This window comes from Lissotriton helveticus, chromosome 7 (genome assembly GCF_964261635.1).
Source record: "Lissotriton helveticus chromosome 7, aLisHel1.1, whole genome shotgun sequence".
Lineage (NCBI taxonomy): Eukaryota > Metazoa > Chordata > Amphibia > Caudata > Salamandridae > Lissotriton > Lissotriton helveticus.
Genome location: NC_136068.1, coordinates 1,432,069,758 through 1,432,086,349, shown reverse-complemented (window position 1 = coordinate 1,432,086,349; position 16,592 = coordinate 1,432,069,758). Strand labels below are relative to the sequence as shown.

The following is a 16,592-nucleotide window of genomic DNA, read 5'->3' as shown; positions in this document are numbered from 1 at the left end:
TTAGGGAAGATTTAGGTTGCTTCAAGGGATATGTACATAAAATAATTTTAAAACCTAATGCCATTCCAGTGCAGCATAAAGCGCGCAGAACACCTTTGATAGCTAGAGAAGCAGTGAAAAAAATGCTTCAAGATATGCTTGATTCTGGTGTAATTGAGCCAGTTGAGAGTTCTTCGTGGGTTTCACCAGTAGTTATCACTGAGAAATCCGATGGCAAATTTAGGTTTTGTATTAACCTCAGGTCTCTCAATCAAAATGTCATAGTTGATACTTTTCCCCTTCCTAATATCAACAAATTAATTTTGGCATTAAGTGGTGGTAAGTTTTTTTCAAAATTGGATCTTAAAAACGTCTACCACCAGATAAGATTGCATGACGACTCCAAACCGTTGACAGCGTTTATTACCACGGAGGGCATTTACCAATGTGTTAGGATGCCTTTTGGGTTGTGCTCTGCTGCTAGCATATTCCAGAGAATGATGAATGTTTTGTTTAGGGGATCAGAAATATCATTTTCTTTCAAGACGTTATCTTGATATTTGGAGATACAGTAAATCAGCACAACCATACTCTTCGTGAAGCTTTGTTTAAGATCAGGGAATCAGGTCTAACACTTAGACAGGATAAGTGTAAGTTTCTAGTAGACAAGGTGGACTACTTAGGGTATGAAATCTCAGAACAAGGAGTTAAACCCAAACAGAATCTTTTGGATGCTATTCAATTGGCCCCCGTTCCATCGGACAAAGATAAATTGCGATCCTTTTTGGGATTAATCGAATATTACTCCAAATTCATTAAGGATTTTTCTACTAAGACAGCTGACTTAAGATCTCTTTTGAAGAAAGGGGTTAGCTTTTCTTGGGATAAGATTCAGCAGACTTGTTTTGAAAACATTAAAAAAGATATCTGCTGTGCAGAGGTTCTTACGCCTTTTAATACGAAACTACATTCTATTCTTACTGTAGATGCAAGTGCTACTGGTCTAGGAGCGGTGTTGGCCCAGATCCACAATGGTAAAGAAAGAACTGTAGCATTTGCATCGAGAACTTTAACTCCTTCAGAGAGTAATTATTCAGTCATTGAACGTGAAACTCTAGCTGCTGCCTGGGCCTGTGAATATTTTAGGACTTATCTATGGGGAACCAAATTTACACTCAAAACGGATCATAAACCCCTTATAAGAGTACTACTGCCAGGGGGAGATACAAAGTGCTCAGCTAGGTTAGCTAGGTTGCCCCCCGTCTCCAGGAATTTTGCAATAATATTGAGCATATTCAGGGTTGGAGAAATATACAAGCCGATTGCCTTTCTAGATTGTCACTAGATTGGGAATTAGTTGATAAAATTGCTGTTTTGAAAAAAGAGAATGAAGGGGCAGTCGCTTTTATTCAAGATGCTTTGAACATGTGTGAACCTCAGGCTTTAAATAGAGATGAGTGGATCAATGCTATGCTTGCTGACAATGCCATGCTAGAACTTAAGAATTTGATAAATAAAGGGTGCAAAAGGGAGAGTACTGTTTCCATCACCAATAGACCCTTTGATAAAATTCTAGATGAATTGTCAATTTGTGAAGATACGGTGATCATGAGAGGGGACACGTTCATTCCTCCAGCTTCTGTTAGACAAAATTTAATCACAATGGCCCATGAAGGACACTTGGGACAAACTGGGACGAAACAGAGGTTTAGGACAAATTGGTGGTGGCCAGGCATGGATTCTGATGTGAATCTTTATGTTACGAATTGTCAAATTTGCAAGGAGAGAGATAAACGCTTAAAAGTTGGTCTACAGACATCTTCAGGTCATATTTCTGATCCAGTCTTACCCTGGCATACTGTTTGTATGGATTTCATTGGTCCGATGAATAGTCTTAAGGAAAACTTACGTTTTGGTATTGTGGTAGTGGATGTTCACACGAAATGGTTGGTGGTAAAGTTTTCTAAAGACATTACAACTTCATCTACCATCAATGTCTTAAAGGGGATTTGGAGAGATGAAGGACTACCTTCTGTACTTATAACGGACAACGGTACACAATTAACATCTTTAGAAATGAAAACATTCCTGTCCTCTTGTGGTATCAAGCACAGCCGTACTTCCCTATACAATCCACAGGGGAACGGAATTGTTGAGAGAGCTAATCGTCTTTTCTAGTAGTAAAGATGTAGATTCTATGGTGTCAGACATGGTTTGGGCTTATCACTCTAGTGTGCACAGTGCAACCAATAAAACACCCTTTGAGATGATGCGTGGGAGGCTTCCAAAATTGGTTCCCACATGGTTAAAAGAGATTGTAAGTAAAGATATGTTTTCTACCAATCCGAACCAAGTTGCTTCACATAGTATGTTAAATTGCAAAGGGAACTTAGACAAAATAATTTGTCCTGGAGATTGGATAAAAATACGCTCTGGAAGACCAGGTGTTTCGTTTAAGAAATGTTTGGGTCCTTTTAAAGTTAAACTCACTTTACCATATTGTGTAGTTTTGGAAAATGGGGAAAGATGGAATTACAGGTGGGTGGCCTTATACCAGAAGGGTAATGTACATACAGAAGGTATTGGGAGCTGTAAGATATTTATTAAGAACAAGAGCGGTGACAATGGTGGTGACAATACGTTTTTGTCCATGTCTGATAGTGACCTTGTTTACAATTCCCGGGAGACATGTCCTCCTCAAAGAGTGGTACAGGGAGGAGGTGATGCTCCTGCTTCTGTTTCTGTAGATTCCCTTGTGGTGAGTCAACCTACCCAAGAGGTAAGACTTTACAGGAATCGTTATCCTCCTGGTTACTTAAGAGAATATATATGTAAATAACTGAACATGTTTATTTATTGTTATCCTCATGTTCATTAATAGGCTATTGAACATTTACTTTTATTCCTTTATTGTAGAATGGACTTTTGCAATTCTTACTCATCTTATTGTATTTATTTTTATATCTTCTACATTGCTTAAACATTATCTAAGTATATTATTTTTGTGTCTTTGTTTTATTAAAGAGAGAGGATATGTTGTAATCTAATAAATCAGCTATGGATTGCAGAGCACTGTGCCTAGTGCGTTCTACATTCCCTGATAGCTGACTGTTCTACTCTCTGGCAGTTGATAGCTGACCAGCCAGAGGGAGAGCCACGCATTTCCACTCGGATGATTAATCTCCACTAAACTAAGTTATTACATCGCTACAAGCTTCCGGTCTACTTACTACAAAAACGAAACGCAGAGCTCAGTTAAATACCAGAATCACTTTAGCATTTTCTAGATTCTAGTCCATAGAAATTGCCTTCCACGAGCACCCGTAGATAATAATTTTTTTTTCCCAAATCTTGTGTTTTCAGTGATATGACCACCGAAGGCCCTGATTTTACATTAAAAAAAGAGCTTGGGACTACACCATTTCCAGCTAAATTGCAATATTTCTCTCCATATGTTCCCATACCTGGTGTGTCATGCAGTTTGGTACTTTCCACCATGTTAAAGAGCATTGGATGTTTCAGCACCCAGGCTAATGTGCTGCATAGCTAAATACATATACGGTCCCAATGGCGAAACCTATTGCATTGCAAATGCTTGTTTCCTAAAGAAGACCCTCTGGGATTTAGCGTGTGGTGTTTAAAAATCGACATTTGTAGAGTCTATCCACATCATAGATTGTAGGACTACTTAAATCTGAATATTATTACTATCGGATTAGCATGAATTCTTGTTCTTTTTGACAAAACTATTTATGAAAATAACTTGATTAATAGCTAGGGACTATTTTTTTTTACTACCGCCCTATTAGAAATATACTCATTTTACATTCAATCCTTTGCATGCATTAGAGCTTCTGAGTTTACCCTACTTTTGGACATGTCTGCCACCTTGCTCTTTACTAAATTTAGTAAAATAACCAGACCCTTCCTTACAGAGCGTAAACTAACCTTCTGAATAACCGCTCCAGCATCACAAATCTTCTCATCCCTCTCACATAAAACACAATTTTTCATTTTGTTTTACTTCTTCTTGTTATCCCACGATATTTAATCACCTTAACCTATTCTCTCATCCCTCTATTCCACTTACATTAACTCACTCTAGTAATGACACCTAATCCCTATTAACGTACTTCATTATACAATTGAAAATGGAAGAAATTGTTCAAGTTCCCTTAGAGTACAAGAATAACCCAGTAACCAACAAATCGACAACAATAATTAATAACCACTGGACTAACCACTTACTTAGGGGCAAGGAATAGCAGGCTGCATGCCATAAACGGCATAAGGATATTTAGCGCTATATAAACACAATTACAGTAAAATAAATCGTGCCTGTGGATGCCCTTGTGTGTGAAACTGCTGTTCATGTACTTGTGCTTATTTCAATGGTGCCTGTACTGAAATTATAATACTGTTATGTTCTTTGGCGACCCTGAGTTCTTATGCTTGAGAAACTAAACAACTAGAAAATGGAAAATTGATATATGCTTATTAGAACCACGGCAGTTTGCAATGAATGAATAATTGTTGGCCCTGTTTCTGAGAAAAATCGAACTAAAACAGTGGTATACCTTTCTAAATCACAAAATCACTTTCTATCACAGAAGCGAGAAACATCACTTCATTGCAAGAAGGAGGCTTCATAATATGCAGATTTAAAACCTAGCGATTATATGAGCTCTTTGCTCTCCTATTATTTACTAAACGTGCCCTTGAAAGTGCGTTTGAATTGCAACAGCACTCCACCTTGTTGTGTAACCAAACATACCAATCTCGTTAAAGTGAATTAAACTTGACCCAAATGTTTTGTTGATGAAAATCATGCCATAACAGGAGCAACTTCAACTGTGCTAGTCTTCTATGCCAGCAGATAATTTATTATGCAAAGAGGTAGTGTAAATACTGAACTGAACACGGAGTCAGATTCTTCCATGAAGGAAAATGTATAGTGTATGTCAAGGATTCTGACACCACAGATTATATTGAAGGAGATTACGTGAATCAGCACAAAACAGGATAAATACATTCCCCACAGCACAGAAGTGCTATACAGTTTGTATCACTGTGCTCGCAACAGCATTCTCCAGCACCAGGAATTCTTCAAGAGAACACATTAAGACAGAATTTCCAACACAATCCAAATATGATATTATCTGACTATTAAAATACATGACAGCGCTCACTTCCACCAATTGCTGAACGCACACAATTGGCAATAAACATGCGTAGGAACCACTAAGCCACACAGGTGATTTGGTACCCTCTGGTTCCACCTATCAAACAACAAGAATATTCACCCAAAAACAATATAGTGGACACACTCAACAAAAGAGAAGTATACTGTTTACACAATCATTCATCAATTATTGCATAGCTTAAGTGTTGAAACAGATTCTGGTCTGCGATGGAAATCACAGAATGTTATTCTTGGATTGCTGATGGTGACACAAAATGATAACTAAGGCAGATTGTGCAGTAACATAACATACAAAAGCATATAACATAATCTGGCCATTCCAAAACGTTGGACAAGAAATAAGTTTCGCATGCCATTGTAAAGGGCTTACAGTACTTTTTGACACATCAGCGAGAGTCGTGCAACTAGCTAAATTATTTGATTAGAAGTGAACTTTCCGCCAAAATGTCTAAGATTTGCATGGTAAACAGCAGGAACTTGGAGAGAATTAAAGGGTGAAAGGCATTTGCTAGGTATGAGAAGAAAAATGTAGCATCTTTTACTTGTGCTAAAGAGCAGCAGGCCCATTGATCCATGCCAAACTGCATTAGTTGTACTTCATACATGGAGAGCTGCCCCATACCTACCCAAAATATCTAACATGCTTCTGATAGATTGATTTTGAAATTCAATAAATATGAATGTGTTTCACAGCGCATTTTTCATGTCATCTAATTGAAGAAATCTATAATATAAAGTTTGAGATGCGGCTCATTATTCTTAGGACAGTGATTAAGACGTATGTTTCTTTTGAATCAAATGCCTTCTGGGCATTAAGAGATATATAGCAAGAGGGTTTGTTAGGAAGACAGAAGTGTCCAATACATTATTAAGGTGACACAAGCCTAGCAGCTCGATTCAGTAAAGAACCAGATTGTTCCTGATGTACCTTCATATAAGAACGAACAGAACCATATTCTCCAGGGCTATGACCAAGAGTTTTCTTTCTAAATTAAAAATTGATATAGTTTGGTATGATGAGTATTACACTTTCAGTATCCATTCCTTATGATTCAAACCAATTACTGTGCAATTTATATCGGAGGAACATGGATCCTTCTGATTTTGCACTTTTAAACAGTTTTAATAGGTGGACTCACTTTACTGGCAACACGCTACAACAGTTCGAGTGATAACCCAATTGGGACATGAGCCCTAGCAGACTGAAGTTGTGATGGCTGCCATGATTTAATCTGACATCAAATTCTTTATCCAGGTCGGTCATATTAACACTGAATATTCTGGGCAGAGCAAACACCTAGAAGAACTCTTCAAGACCCAGATCAGCCACCGTCAACTATAAGGAATGCAGTCTTTCAAAGTAGTCCTTGAGCACTTCAGCCTTAGCTGCATCAGTAATATGCACCCAACATACACCATTTCTCTCTCTATATATAGAGACCTTGTCTCGTCTACTCAACCAGGCTATATGTTTACTGGTTTTATTACCACATTGTTATGTTCTTCTGAAAACTTCGAGATAGTGAGCCTTACGTGCTGTGCGACTAATTCTTTATATTAATTTTTGAGCAGAGGTTTTCCTCATCAGGTGATGTTGCCACGCAATTGTGTCTCCGGTTTACTAACCAATTGAGCCTGCTGCTTCTTCTTGAAAGCGATAAGCAGCATGACCTGCCTACATAAGTCTGTTTTCCATGATTCCTGTGCTACCACATTTGAAGCAACTGCACCTTCATTTTTTGTGTTTGGGTGTTGTTGTTAGTGTTTAAGAATTGGAATATCAGTAGGTTCTCAAGCATCTAGCCTCCAGAGTTCATCCAAGTTACTATTCATATGTACCTTAGCTAATAACAATGGTGGTGGACATACATTCCTGAACCAGGAATTCAATTTCTGTCACGGGGCACACCTCATCAATCATCAGCAGGTAGTTTATCCTTGATAATGTTCCATGTACCTGGGTTGTAGGACTATTGTTTGCTGGTATTATTACTTATTCTCCAAGCATCTTTAAAAGCCACTGCAATATTAAAGATGGCTGAGCCACTAGGACAAGTGTTTCTACGGGCATATGCTCACCTGCCATCCATCATACCATTTCTCAAATATATATTCAGGTAAAGTATTACCTCAGATCACCAAGGCAGAACAAACAATCTGAGCCTAAACACTGCCATTAGTGTGCAGATTAACAAATAAATTAATTATTGCCCGAACCAAGGTTGTAAACTACCTGAAACCAAAATGCAGAGATTTTAACACAAAATAAATAGCCTTATTGTCTTTCCACTTGTAAATGTGGCTCCACTGCCTGCTTCAGGGCGTGGAGACGTGTAAATTTAAACTTCTGAGTAACTATAATCTCGTAAATGGTGAATAGCATAAAGTAGTAAAGTTATTCAAAAGTGTAACTGTAAACTTACATGTGCATGTAGAATTTACCCACATGTGTAAGTTACCATTTTAAAAATTAAGAAATAAATAGACATGGATGGTTTGAAAGAATGCCACATTGAGGTAGAATATGCATTCTAATAAATGTAATCCATCCGACCATTTATGAAGGTATGTGTTGCGCCTTGAGGATGTCGGGACCCATATTTGGGAAGGGATCTTTGAGATTATCACGGCAAGAGTTGGGCAGACTGTTAAACCTTCATCTGTCATAGCCTTATTGGGACTGACAATGCCATCCATGCTGAAGAAAGATAGCTCGATCCATAATAGCTAAATACTGGACATTTCCAGTTAGTCCTACCTACAGGGAGTGGCTAAATAAGATGAAAAAATGATAGTAAAAGTTCATCTTGGTACCGTACTTGTGTAAACGAATTATCAAGGTACAGAAAAATATGGGGCAATTTTGCCTCCGAGGACAGTCACTTTAAGAAAATCTTTCTGCATCTATTTTTTATTATGATTTACCAACGTAGGCACCTTGGTATGCACTGGCACTTTGGATGGAAATCTAATTAAATCTAAAGAATATTAAAATCATGGTATTTTTCAATTAGGTGCTGCAGTGTGCATTAGCAGTTTAGAAGAGGCTTTATTTGTTTACACATTCATTTTAGTTTTTTTAATGTTTCATTACTTTTTTTCTTATATGCTGTAAAGAATTGTGTATTTAGAATTGTTTTTGACCTTTAGAAGTGTGAGGTTTTCGCTTTTTTAATCTAGTCGTAAAACATTTCTCTATGCTATTTATGATGTTTTGTTTGAATGTGTAGAGGCTGTATCTCAAGAAAAGAAAAGTATTTTATACATTAAAAAAAGAATTGCTGAAAGATTACCCTTATCTATTGCCTATTGGTTACACTTAGCTCACAGGCTGAATCTAAGTGGTTCTGTATTTAGCCCCACGGATCTTACAAATTGATTCTTCTAAGCTTATTCACACTTTGAGATCTAGCACTTGGTAATACCAGGTAAGATCATGTTAACCTGGCAGCACGTGTTATGCATTATATTTTAACAACAGGAAGCTTTGGCGCTTATTAGAAAATTACTGTACAGATGAACAGAAAACTCAGTGACATGAGTAATTGCTGCTGACATATGTAGTTGATGATAAGTGACAAGTTTGAATCTTGGCAAGGCCGACTCGTCCATCATCCTTACAAAGTCAATGTACTGAGTACCTTTAAATTGGGTAATACAAAGATACGTTATGTACAATGCTTTAAAACAGGAGAAATGTGGTATGAAGCACTTTATGACAAATAGCTTATCATAAAAACAATTCTACACTGCTGTACAGTAACCACATAAAGTAAATGGGGATAAAGGGTGCTTTTGGAGCTGATCACCACATTACTCTGGTGATCAGCACTAAGGAAGGAAAGTGCAGTTTACACACTTTTTCCAATTGTTAAGGAGAGCCATATCCAGTGCTAGATAATGTGCTTCCAAAAGCCAGAGACAAGTGGAAGATGCTAGTCGAGTTTACTCACTACAATCTATGTGGCACCATCAATGCAGTTAAACTTGATTTTCTGAAACCTAGAACGCTTTAGAAGACCTATCTATCAAATGTGTGGTGCTGTTAAAGGAAACTAATCTGCATTTGTAAATCCTCAAGTATGGGCTGGATAAGAGTGGCAGCACACACAGAGGAAAGGTGTGTCGCAAACTACAGCGTAAGTAAAACATCATGCAGTAAATTAGTGTAGGTATAGGCTGTATATTTGATGGAAGAGGTACAATTTAAGGTCTGTTTCCAAACTTTCCAAAGTCTGGTTCAAGGAGAAGGTTCGAAAGGGATTGTACCAAAGGGAAGACACTTAAGAATGCACCTCCCCCGAAAATGTTAATTCTGCATGCCGTGTAAAGCTAAACTTTTCTGTGTAGCTCATTGTTTGTGTTTCGTCAATTGGTAGTCACAAGTCTGAAAACACAGGTGTGAAGCAGTGGAAAGTAGTATCCATAAAAAACTGAATGTTGAACTCTCGCCTTTGCTTTGACAGAAGCAAGATGTTCTCTGGCAACTAAAGTACCAATGTGAGGTCTGCTGCATAGGTCTATACACACTGAGTATTGACAGCAATTTTGAAATGGAGGCTTCTGAAAATGCATTTGCCGTAGTCAGTGAGTGAGAGCACAGCTGTGAAGTGTGTGGTACCACAATATCACAGCCAAAATATCGTCTGACAGAAATATCATGTCCTAAATATAATTTAGATAAATATGTGCCCAGTGGAGTTGGCTATAGAAAATCTACACCCAGTGATGTACACGCTATTTGGTGCATCATTTTTCTTTTAGACATGTTTTTACTAATGACATTCTGACATACATGCCAGTGAAGATCAAGGTGATCGATGAAGTAGAAGCAGAGATATACATGAACATGCTCGCAAGTCAAAGTTATTTTTGTTTATTTCTCAGTGTTTACAAGTTTAATATAGAAAGATTATCAGCAAAAGCAACTCCAAAGACGTGCAAGACAAAAACAATGAGCCCAATGTGTGTATCTGGTCAAAAAGAAGAAAGCAGGTGTGCGTACTGGACACCATTTGCAAGACCTCACTCAGTCTTTGAAGTTTGTAGGTATTATGGAAGCTATCCACCTGGTTGGCTTTCGTGGTTTCTCCCAAAATAGTACACAATTAACACTAATTCCTGTAAAACCAATTCACAGAGGTCACTGTAAGACGCCTAGGTAGGTCTGCATCACAGTATTCTTGCTCCTATGAAGCTTCAGGCTTTAAACAGTAATTCTTCTAAAATCAGAGATGGTGGCAGTCGGATGATAATGTTACTTCACTCAGGATCAGTGGCTTCAAGTTGGATATGTTCTTTTCTAAAAAAAAAGTCTACCCAGAAGGTACCAAATTCCTAAGCCATGACTGCTAGAATATATTCTGCTGTTCAAACAGAAGAACATCACGTTCTTTTATCCTTCAGTGTTCCAGCTTACATTTGTCAGTCTATAGTCTCCTATGACCTTGGACTGTAGCCATGGGACTACAAACAGCAATACCTAATTTGTAAAAGAATAAGTGCAGGGGCACAATGTTTGGCTAAGAAGCCTGCAACTGGCACTATTGAATGCAGCTGTGCTAAAAACCTATGTTGCATAGTCTTGATTGCACATTATGCCTCTGGTTGCATAATCATGACTTTAGGGCATGCCTCTTTAACTCACCACCAGACACTCCCTGCCCCTTAGTCTCACTCTTGCAGTTACTGCTTTCTACCTCTGTAACAGGTTTACCATCTTTCTCTCCCTCCTTATTTAACCCTTGGAGGTTTTCCCTATGTTGCACACGGTCAAAGTCTGGTGAGGAAAAATAAGTACTGGTCCACAAAAATAAGTGACGGTGGTCCCTACCTGCAACCATGGGCTCAAATTAAGCACTGAGTGTTTAAAAGACTAATGCTATAGTGCCACCTTCATTTTCTGGGAGCTCTTTGCATTTGTACCCAGCAGCCAGCATCTCCTTATGTTAATGTAAGACCCCCTTCCATCAATTGAAACTGTTTTCCTACCTTTAATTCTCTCAAAGACTAAGTGTTCTTTTTAACATAATGCTCCTTGAGCAATCAAGATGCTCTGCAAGTCCACACCTTTTTTTCTCGCAACCCATTGCTTTAAAGGAAGAGTGCAGAACAGCACCATATTTACTAATACAAGGCCCTATTTCACTCTCCCCCTATGCTAGTGTACATTAGTCTGACTTGTACACACACCTTTGCACCATAATATAAGGGTGTGTGTGTAATGTCTGTAGGGGCACACTTTAGTAAAAATTACTGGGGCTTAGCTCCAAACTCCATTTTTAGTGAGTTTAGTAGTGTTACAATAGCACTACTCACATACTACAAAATGCTATTCACAAATCTTCGTTTAGAGGTTACACCGCTCCTATTCTTTTCTCTGCTTAGATCTCCTCCCTGACTGTAGAGTCGCCACACACATAAGTATACCTTTTATTAATAAATGTGAGAAAGACATGTGGAATACATACTACAAAATGGAAGGGCTTAAGGAGTAGTAAGGAAGGGTGTTTAAGGGGGGACTTGCACCCACCCACAAAAGAGTAAGCCCATTCCTATTCACAAGCTGCACTTCTAACGATACCAGGGCCAAAAAGGATCCAATAGAGTTGTAAATGTACTCCAGCCCAGAGCTGAAATAAGTCCAGCTACACACATAGGAAACAACTGGTACTACAACACCCTGCCATAGAAAATAATGAAGATAGGACCTTAAGATGAATCTATATGCAAAATAATGTTGCATTAAATTATTCAAACTAGTTAAAAATTTGAGTAATTTAATTAATTGTTAACTGAAACATATTTTTTTCTGTGCTACATATTTTAGTACCTTAATTTAATTATAAAATTATTGTAACACTACATTTTATTAACATATAATGCAATTACTTTTAATCAATTCTATACAACACTTTTAATGATGTGTCATACATAATAAAACATTTATTTTACATTATGTAGAAATGTTATGAATTTTAAAATTCAGAAAAATAATTTTAACTTAATTCAATATATTCAAAATAATTACACTTTAAATGCGAACTTTTGTTATTGCTGTCTTTTTATGTATTTTTCTAAAACTAAAATAAATACACACCATTAATTAACACTAATATTTTAAACTAAAATGCTTTTCCTATTTTTTTTTTTTAAGTTTATAAACATCTACACCTTTTCCTATGCTTTACAATATAGAGATATCTACCTCAATGATGGAGACCTCTGCCCACATGTGAAATTAGTAGTAGTAACTTTAAAATGTTAACTTATTTTCATTATAAATATTTAACTAAGTAAAATATAGTAGAGTAAATACAAAATAGTTTTAAAAGATTGTTTTAAAAATTTGCACCTGAAGTGAAATTTTTGCATTAATTATATATTGAAAGTAAAAAAGTCAATGAATAGAATTAATTAAATATGTTTACTTTTTCTTAAACAATTATTTATATTTCATTTTGTATTTAAATGGGCATTCAAATATTTCATTAGTAAATAATATTTATTTTAAATATATTTAATTTATTTAACATTGTATATATTTGATATGTTTTTTAACAGTCAAAATACATTATATAAATGTAGCATTATTTCCTATGGGGTTCTATTTTAATTCCTTGCCTCCATTATTTTCGATGGGAGTATTTCGCAGTATCAGTGATTGGCCATGTGTGATGCTGGACTTACAATTGCCATTTTTGGCTGTAATATATTTACACTTGTAAATTTGGCTCCACACCCATTTTCATGGGTTAGAGATGTAAGTCTACACCTTTGAGTAGCTATACACTTGTAAATGATGAAATGCGAAAAGTAGTAAGGTACTCAAAAGAGGGAGAGGAGTTGGCCTAACGGCTAGGGCGGCCAACCTCAAATCTGGGGAACTTGGTTGGAGTCTCGGCAAAGGACACGCAACATCCTGTGATTCTGGGCAAATCACCTAACCACTTCGCTGCGGCGCACATTCCCCCACTGTGCGAGCGAATTCTACACATGCGCAAATCAGACACCCCCCGGCCGTCCGACGCACACGCCCACTATGACGTCGGATGGCAGGGGGCCGTCCGATGCACGGAAGAGGTTAACCTCCCCGTGCCTAACAAAAAAAATGTATGTGTCCTCATGTAACGCAACTGGTAGAGAGGGCCCCACTATGTTTAGACATACTTATCAAAGTTGGTATGTTTGCTGTACAGTACAGCACACATTTAAAGGTGGAAAGACAAAAGAGCATTTTTCTGAAACTTTATGCCTGCCTCGAAGAGTGGTAAATTTTTATTGCAAAACCCTGATTACCTTTTTTTAGAAAGGCTTGATGTCAAAAACCATGGGTGGTTGCATGGAAATGCCCATGTACGTCCCATGAAACAGAGTAGCACTTAGACTTACTTTGCCCTGCTTTAGGGCTACTTTCGAACACAAAAATCTTTTGCGCTGGAAGGTAAATCTCAATTTTGGGACACAAACCGGTTGCAGTGTTAGTTACTCTGCTACTAAGTATCGCAGGATTTTGCTTCTTGTTGTACTTTAGGATAAAATAGCAAAAAAGCAAGGGTTAATATTTTAAGCCGACACGAAGTGTATGAAAGATGTACCTCTATATGAATGTGACGTCTTTAGTTTGTTTTCAATATTGTGTCATTAAACCTTTAATTAAAAAAAACTAATTGGTGCTTACGATTAGCATCAAGCAAACGGAAGAAAGTCCTTAGTGGTTGAAAAAATATGCTGTTTAAATAAACGACAGCCACAGTATTGTTAGGACATGCTCTAAAAAGAAAACCTGTCGTTCTACTTGAATAAGAAACATGCTTTCAGTGCTCTTGATAAGCCACTTCAGAAAAGAAACAGCTCCAAAAACTGCAAGTCATGCTGTTCTGTACATTTCCTAGACTCAAAAAATATCATCGCTCGGGTGTGTTTACGAGGCAGTTGTGGGAGGTTTGTCTGGAGTGCAATGAATACTCGCACAATATGCACGTTAAGTGACGGACACACGTTACTAGTTGGAAATGCCTTGTAGGAACTGGTGTAAATAAAGTCGTCAAAAAAATGTCCTTCCGCTGGTGCGCGGACGGGGAAGTGAAAGCGGGATGCCTGCCTTCCCTAAAGTTAAATGAACACTCTCATCAGAGGAGGCGGGTGTTACCATCAGAAGGGAAACTAAGTCAGCACACGTTCAACAGTAGTGTGCACATCTGCAGCTAGCGGAAAGAGATGCCAGCGTTTTTAAGTCTTCCTGTCGATATTCAAACATCTTTAATTACAACATTCTACGTTTTTCCGCCTTGAAAGATCCCCAGCGCCAAGGCTGTCAGTAAAGTAATTAAACCACCCCCACTTCTGAAGCAATATATCCCTGTAATGTCCGTACTGTTGCCACACGTGAGCTTTACATATGTTACTCCAATTCAGAGATGCTGCCCGGCAGCTACCCTACAGCAAAACAAAACGCATCCTGTGCGTCTTGTCGGTCTAATATGCGCGAGAGAGTTCTACTTACCCAAAATCTGGATCCGGGACCGCAGAAAGCATCCATGGCACGCGGCGCCGCCCTCTAAGGAGCCTCCGAAAAGCAGGGTGCGTGTGCCCGGTCACCCTCGGGAGCCGTCGGGGGATCGGGCTGCTGTGGACCGGAGGAGCACCGCTCTGCCGCTCCCTGTGCTTCCCCGGCCTGACCTGTGCAGCTGGCTTTCGGCTCAGCTTCACGAGGGTGTGGTTTTAGGCTGGGCAGGCCCATTCAGGTTCTGCCTCCAGCTCCTGGCACGGCGCAGCTCCTACTTATAAAGGCATCAGGTTTCCCAAGCGCTCTCGCTGCTTTAGATGATAGGTCTGTGCTCGATCACGTGTCAGTTGCTGAAGGATGCTTGCGCTACTGGTTTCTAAAAACAAGCACTGGCAAAGCCAACCGGCCTAGCTTTGACTGCAAGGCTTTGAGATAAATTCAAATACATCATTTAGTCTCAAAAAGTACAGATAGGTGTACTACTCCACTGCACTAAAAATACCTGCTTTGTGAAAAGAACAGAAAGCCTTCACTCGCATGAAGTTAGGTAGTAGCTGAAGTGGACTTAGCCATTTTCCCATGCTGTTTGCTCCCATGAAGTGAAGCAGATTTAAAATGACACTCCTGTAGCGTCTTGTAAATATTTATAGTGGGCTCTTCTGGTCCCTGATGAACTCCATAAGGAGAATTACATAATTGTTTGGGTGTGGTTAGTAAAAATTAATGATGCAAAGCGTACAGTTAACAGTTGCACTCTGAACAATAAAGTTTGTGGTATGGTCATTTGCATGAAACCAGGTTTGGGAGGATAAACACAATTTCTCAACCTGAGCAACTTTAGTAAGTACAAATGTCCATATCAATAACAGTCTTTTCCAATTCATATAGTTTTCCGTATCTTCTTTATTTATTCCAATTCAAATTCTTAGTATAGTCCAATCACCGGGTACAGGTCATAAAGGGTTCTTCAGTGTTACAAATAGATAACATATTTTGCCAACACGTGTTTCGTCTGGCTCCTCGTCCAATGACTTTGTCAGGGCAATTGTAATATATTTCAGAAACAGTATCATAAAGGAGTAAGGTTCCGATTCAAATCAATAAAATTCCTTAATGATGATAATTATCATTTTGTTATCTTCTATATAAAATTCAAACCTGCCAGGATTTCGACCAATTTAGTTTGAATCTTAACTAGGGAAGAGCGTATCTCATTCTAGTTGAGGAAGAACGGTTCTCATTGCTCAATAAATCTCTCGAGCTTGAACCGGCAAATAGAGTCTTCAGTTATCGTCTGAACACATGTTTACGCCGACGTAATCACCTGTACCCGGTTATTGGACTGAACTAAGAATTTGAATTGGAATACATAAAGAAGATATGGAAAACTATATAACTTGGAAAAGGCTGTTATTGATATGGACATTTGTACTTACTAGAGTTGCTCAGGTTAAGAAATTGTGTTTATAATTTTAGGTAGATATTTATCTATCTGTTGTTAAAACCTTTGGTAGTGGTTGTATCTCTACCTTAGAGCATATGCTAGTCACATATACAAAGAGAAGATATAATTTTACACTGTTTTGCGCATTCTTCCCTACTGCCAATTTCTTGTGTAATGCAGGTTTAGGAGGATGCTACAACTGGTGACAAGTTATGGGATCTGCAACCCAAAGTAATGAGAGTGCTCTCACTGAGAGTTTGCTGAGGTCCAATAAACTGCTTGTGCATCTCACGTGAGCCTCTGTCGAAGTGAAGCAGTCAATGGTTTGCATATGTGGAGTCAAAGCACTAATTCATTTCTAGCCATTACAAGGCTTTCGAATAAGGCAAAGGCCAGACAGAGAGTTACGTCGGTCTGCCCAGAACTGCTGGTAAGGCAGAAAAGAGGTACTGTGCCAC

General features: G+C 38.3%; 1 protein-coding gene across 1 annotated transcript in view; it reads right to left on the bottom strand.

Annotated features, from left to right (window-relative positions):
* ABCC3 (ATP binding cassette subfamily C member 3) overlaps nt 1–14,901 on the bottom strand; it is a 708,094-nt gene extending 693,193 nt beyond the window's left edge. The window contains exon 1 of the mRNA XM_078654774.1: nt 14,688–14,901. Coding sequence (XP_078510900.1) covers nt 14,688–14,723 — 36 coding nt within the window. The 5' untranslated portion in view covers nt 14,724–14,901. The remainder of the gene's footprint in view (nt 1–14,687) is intronic.
* Between the last annotated feature and the right edge of the window lie 1,691 nt (nt 14,902–16,592).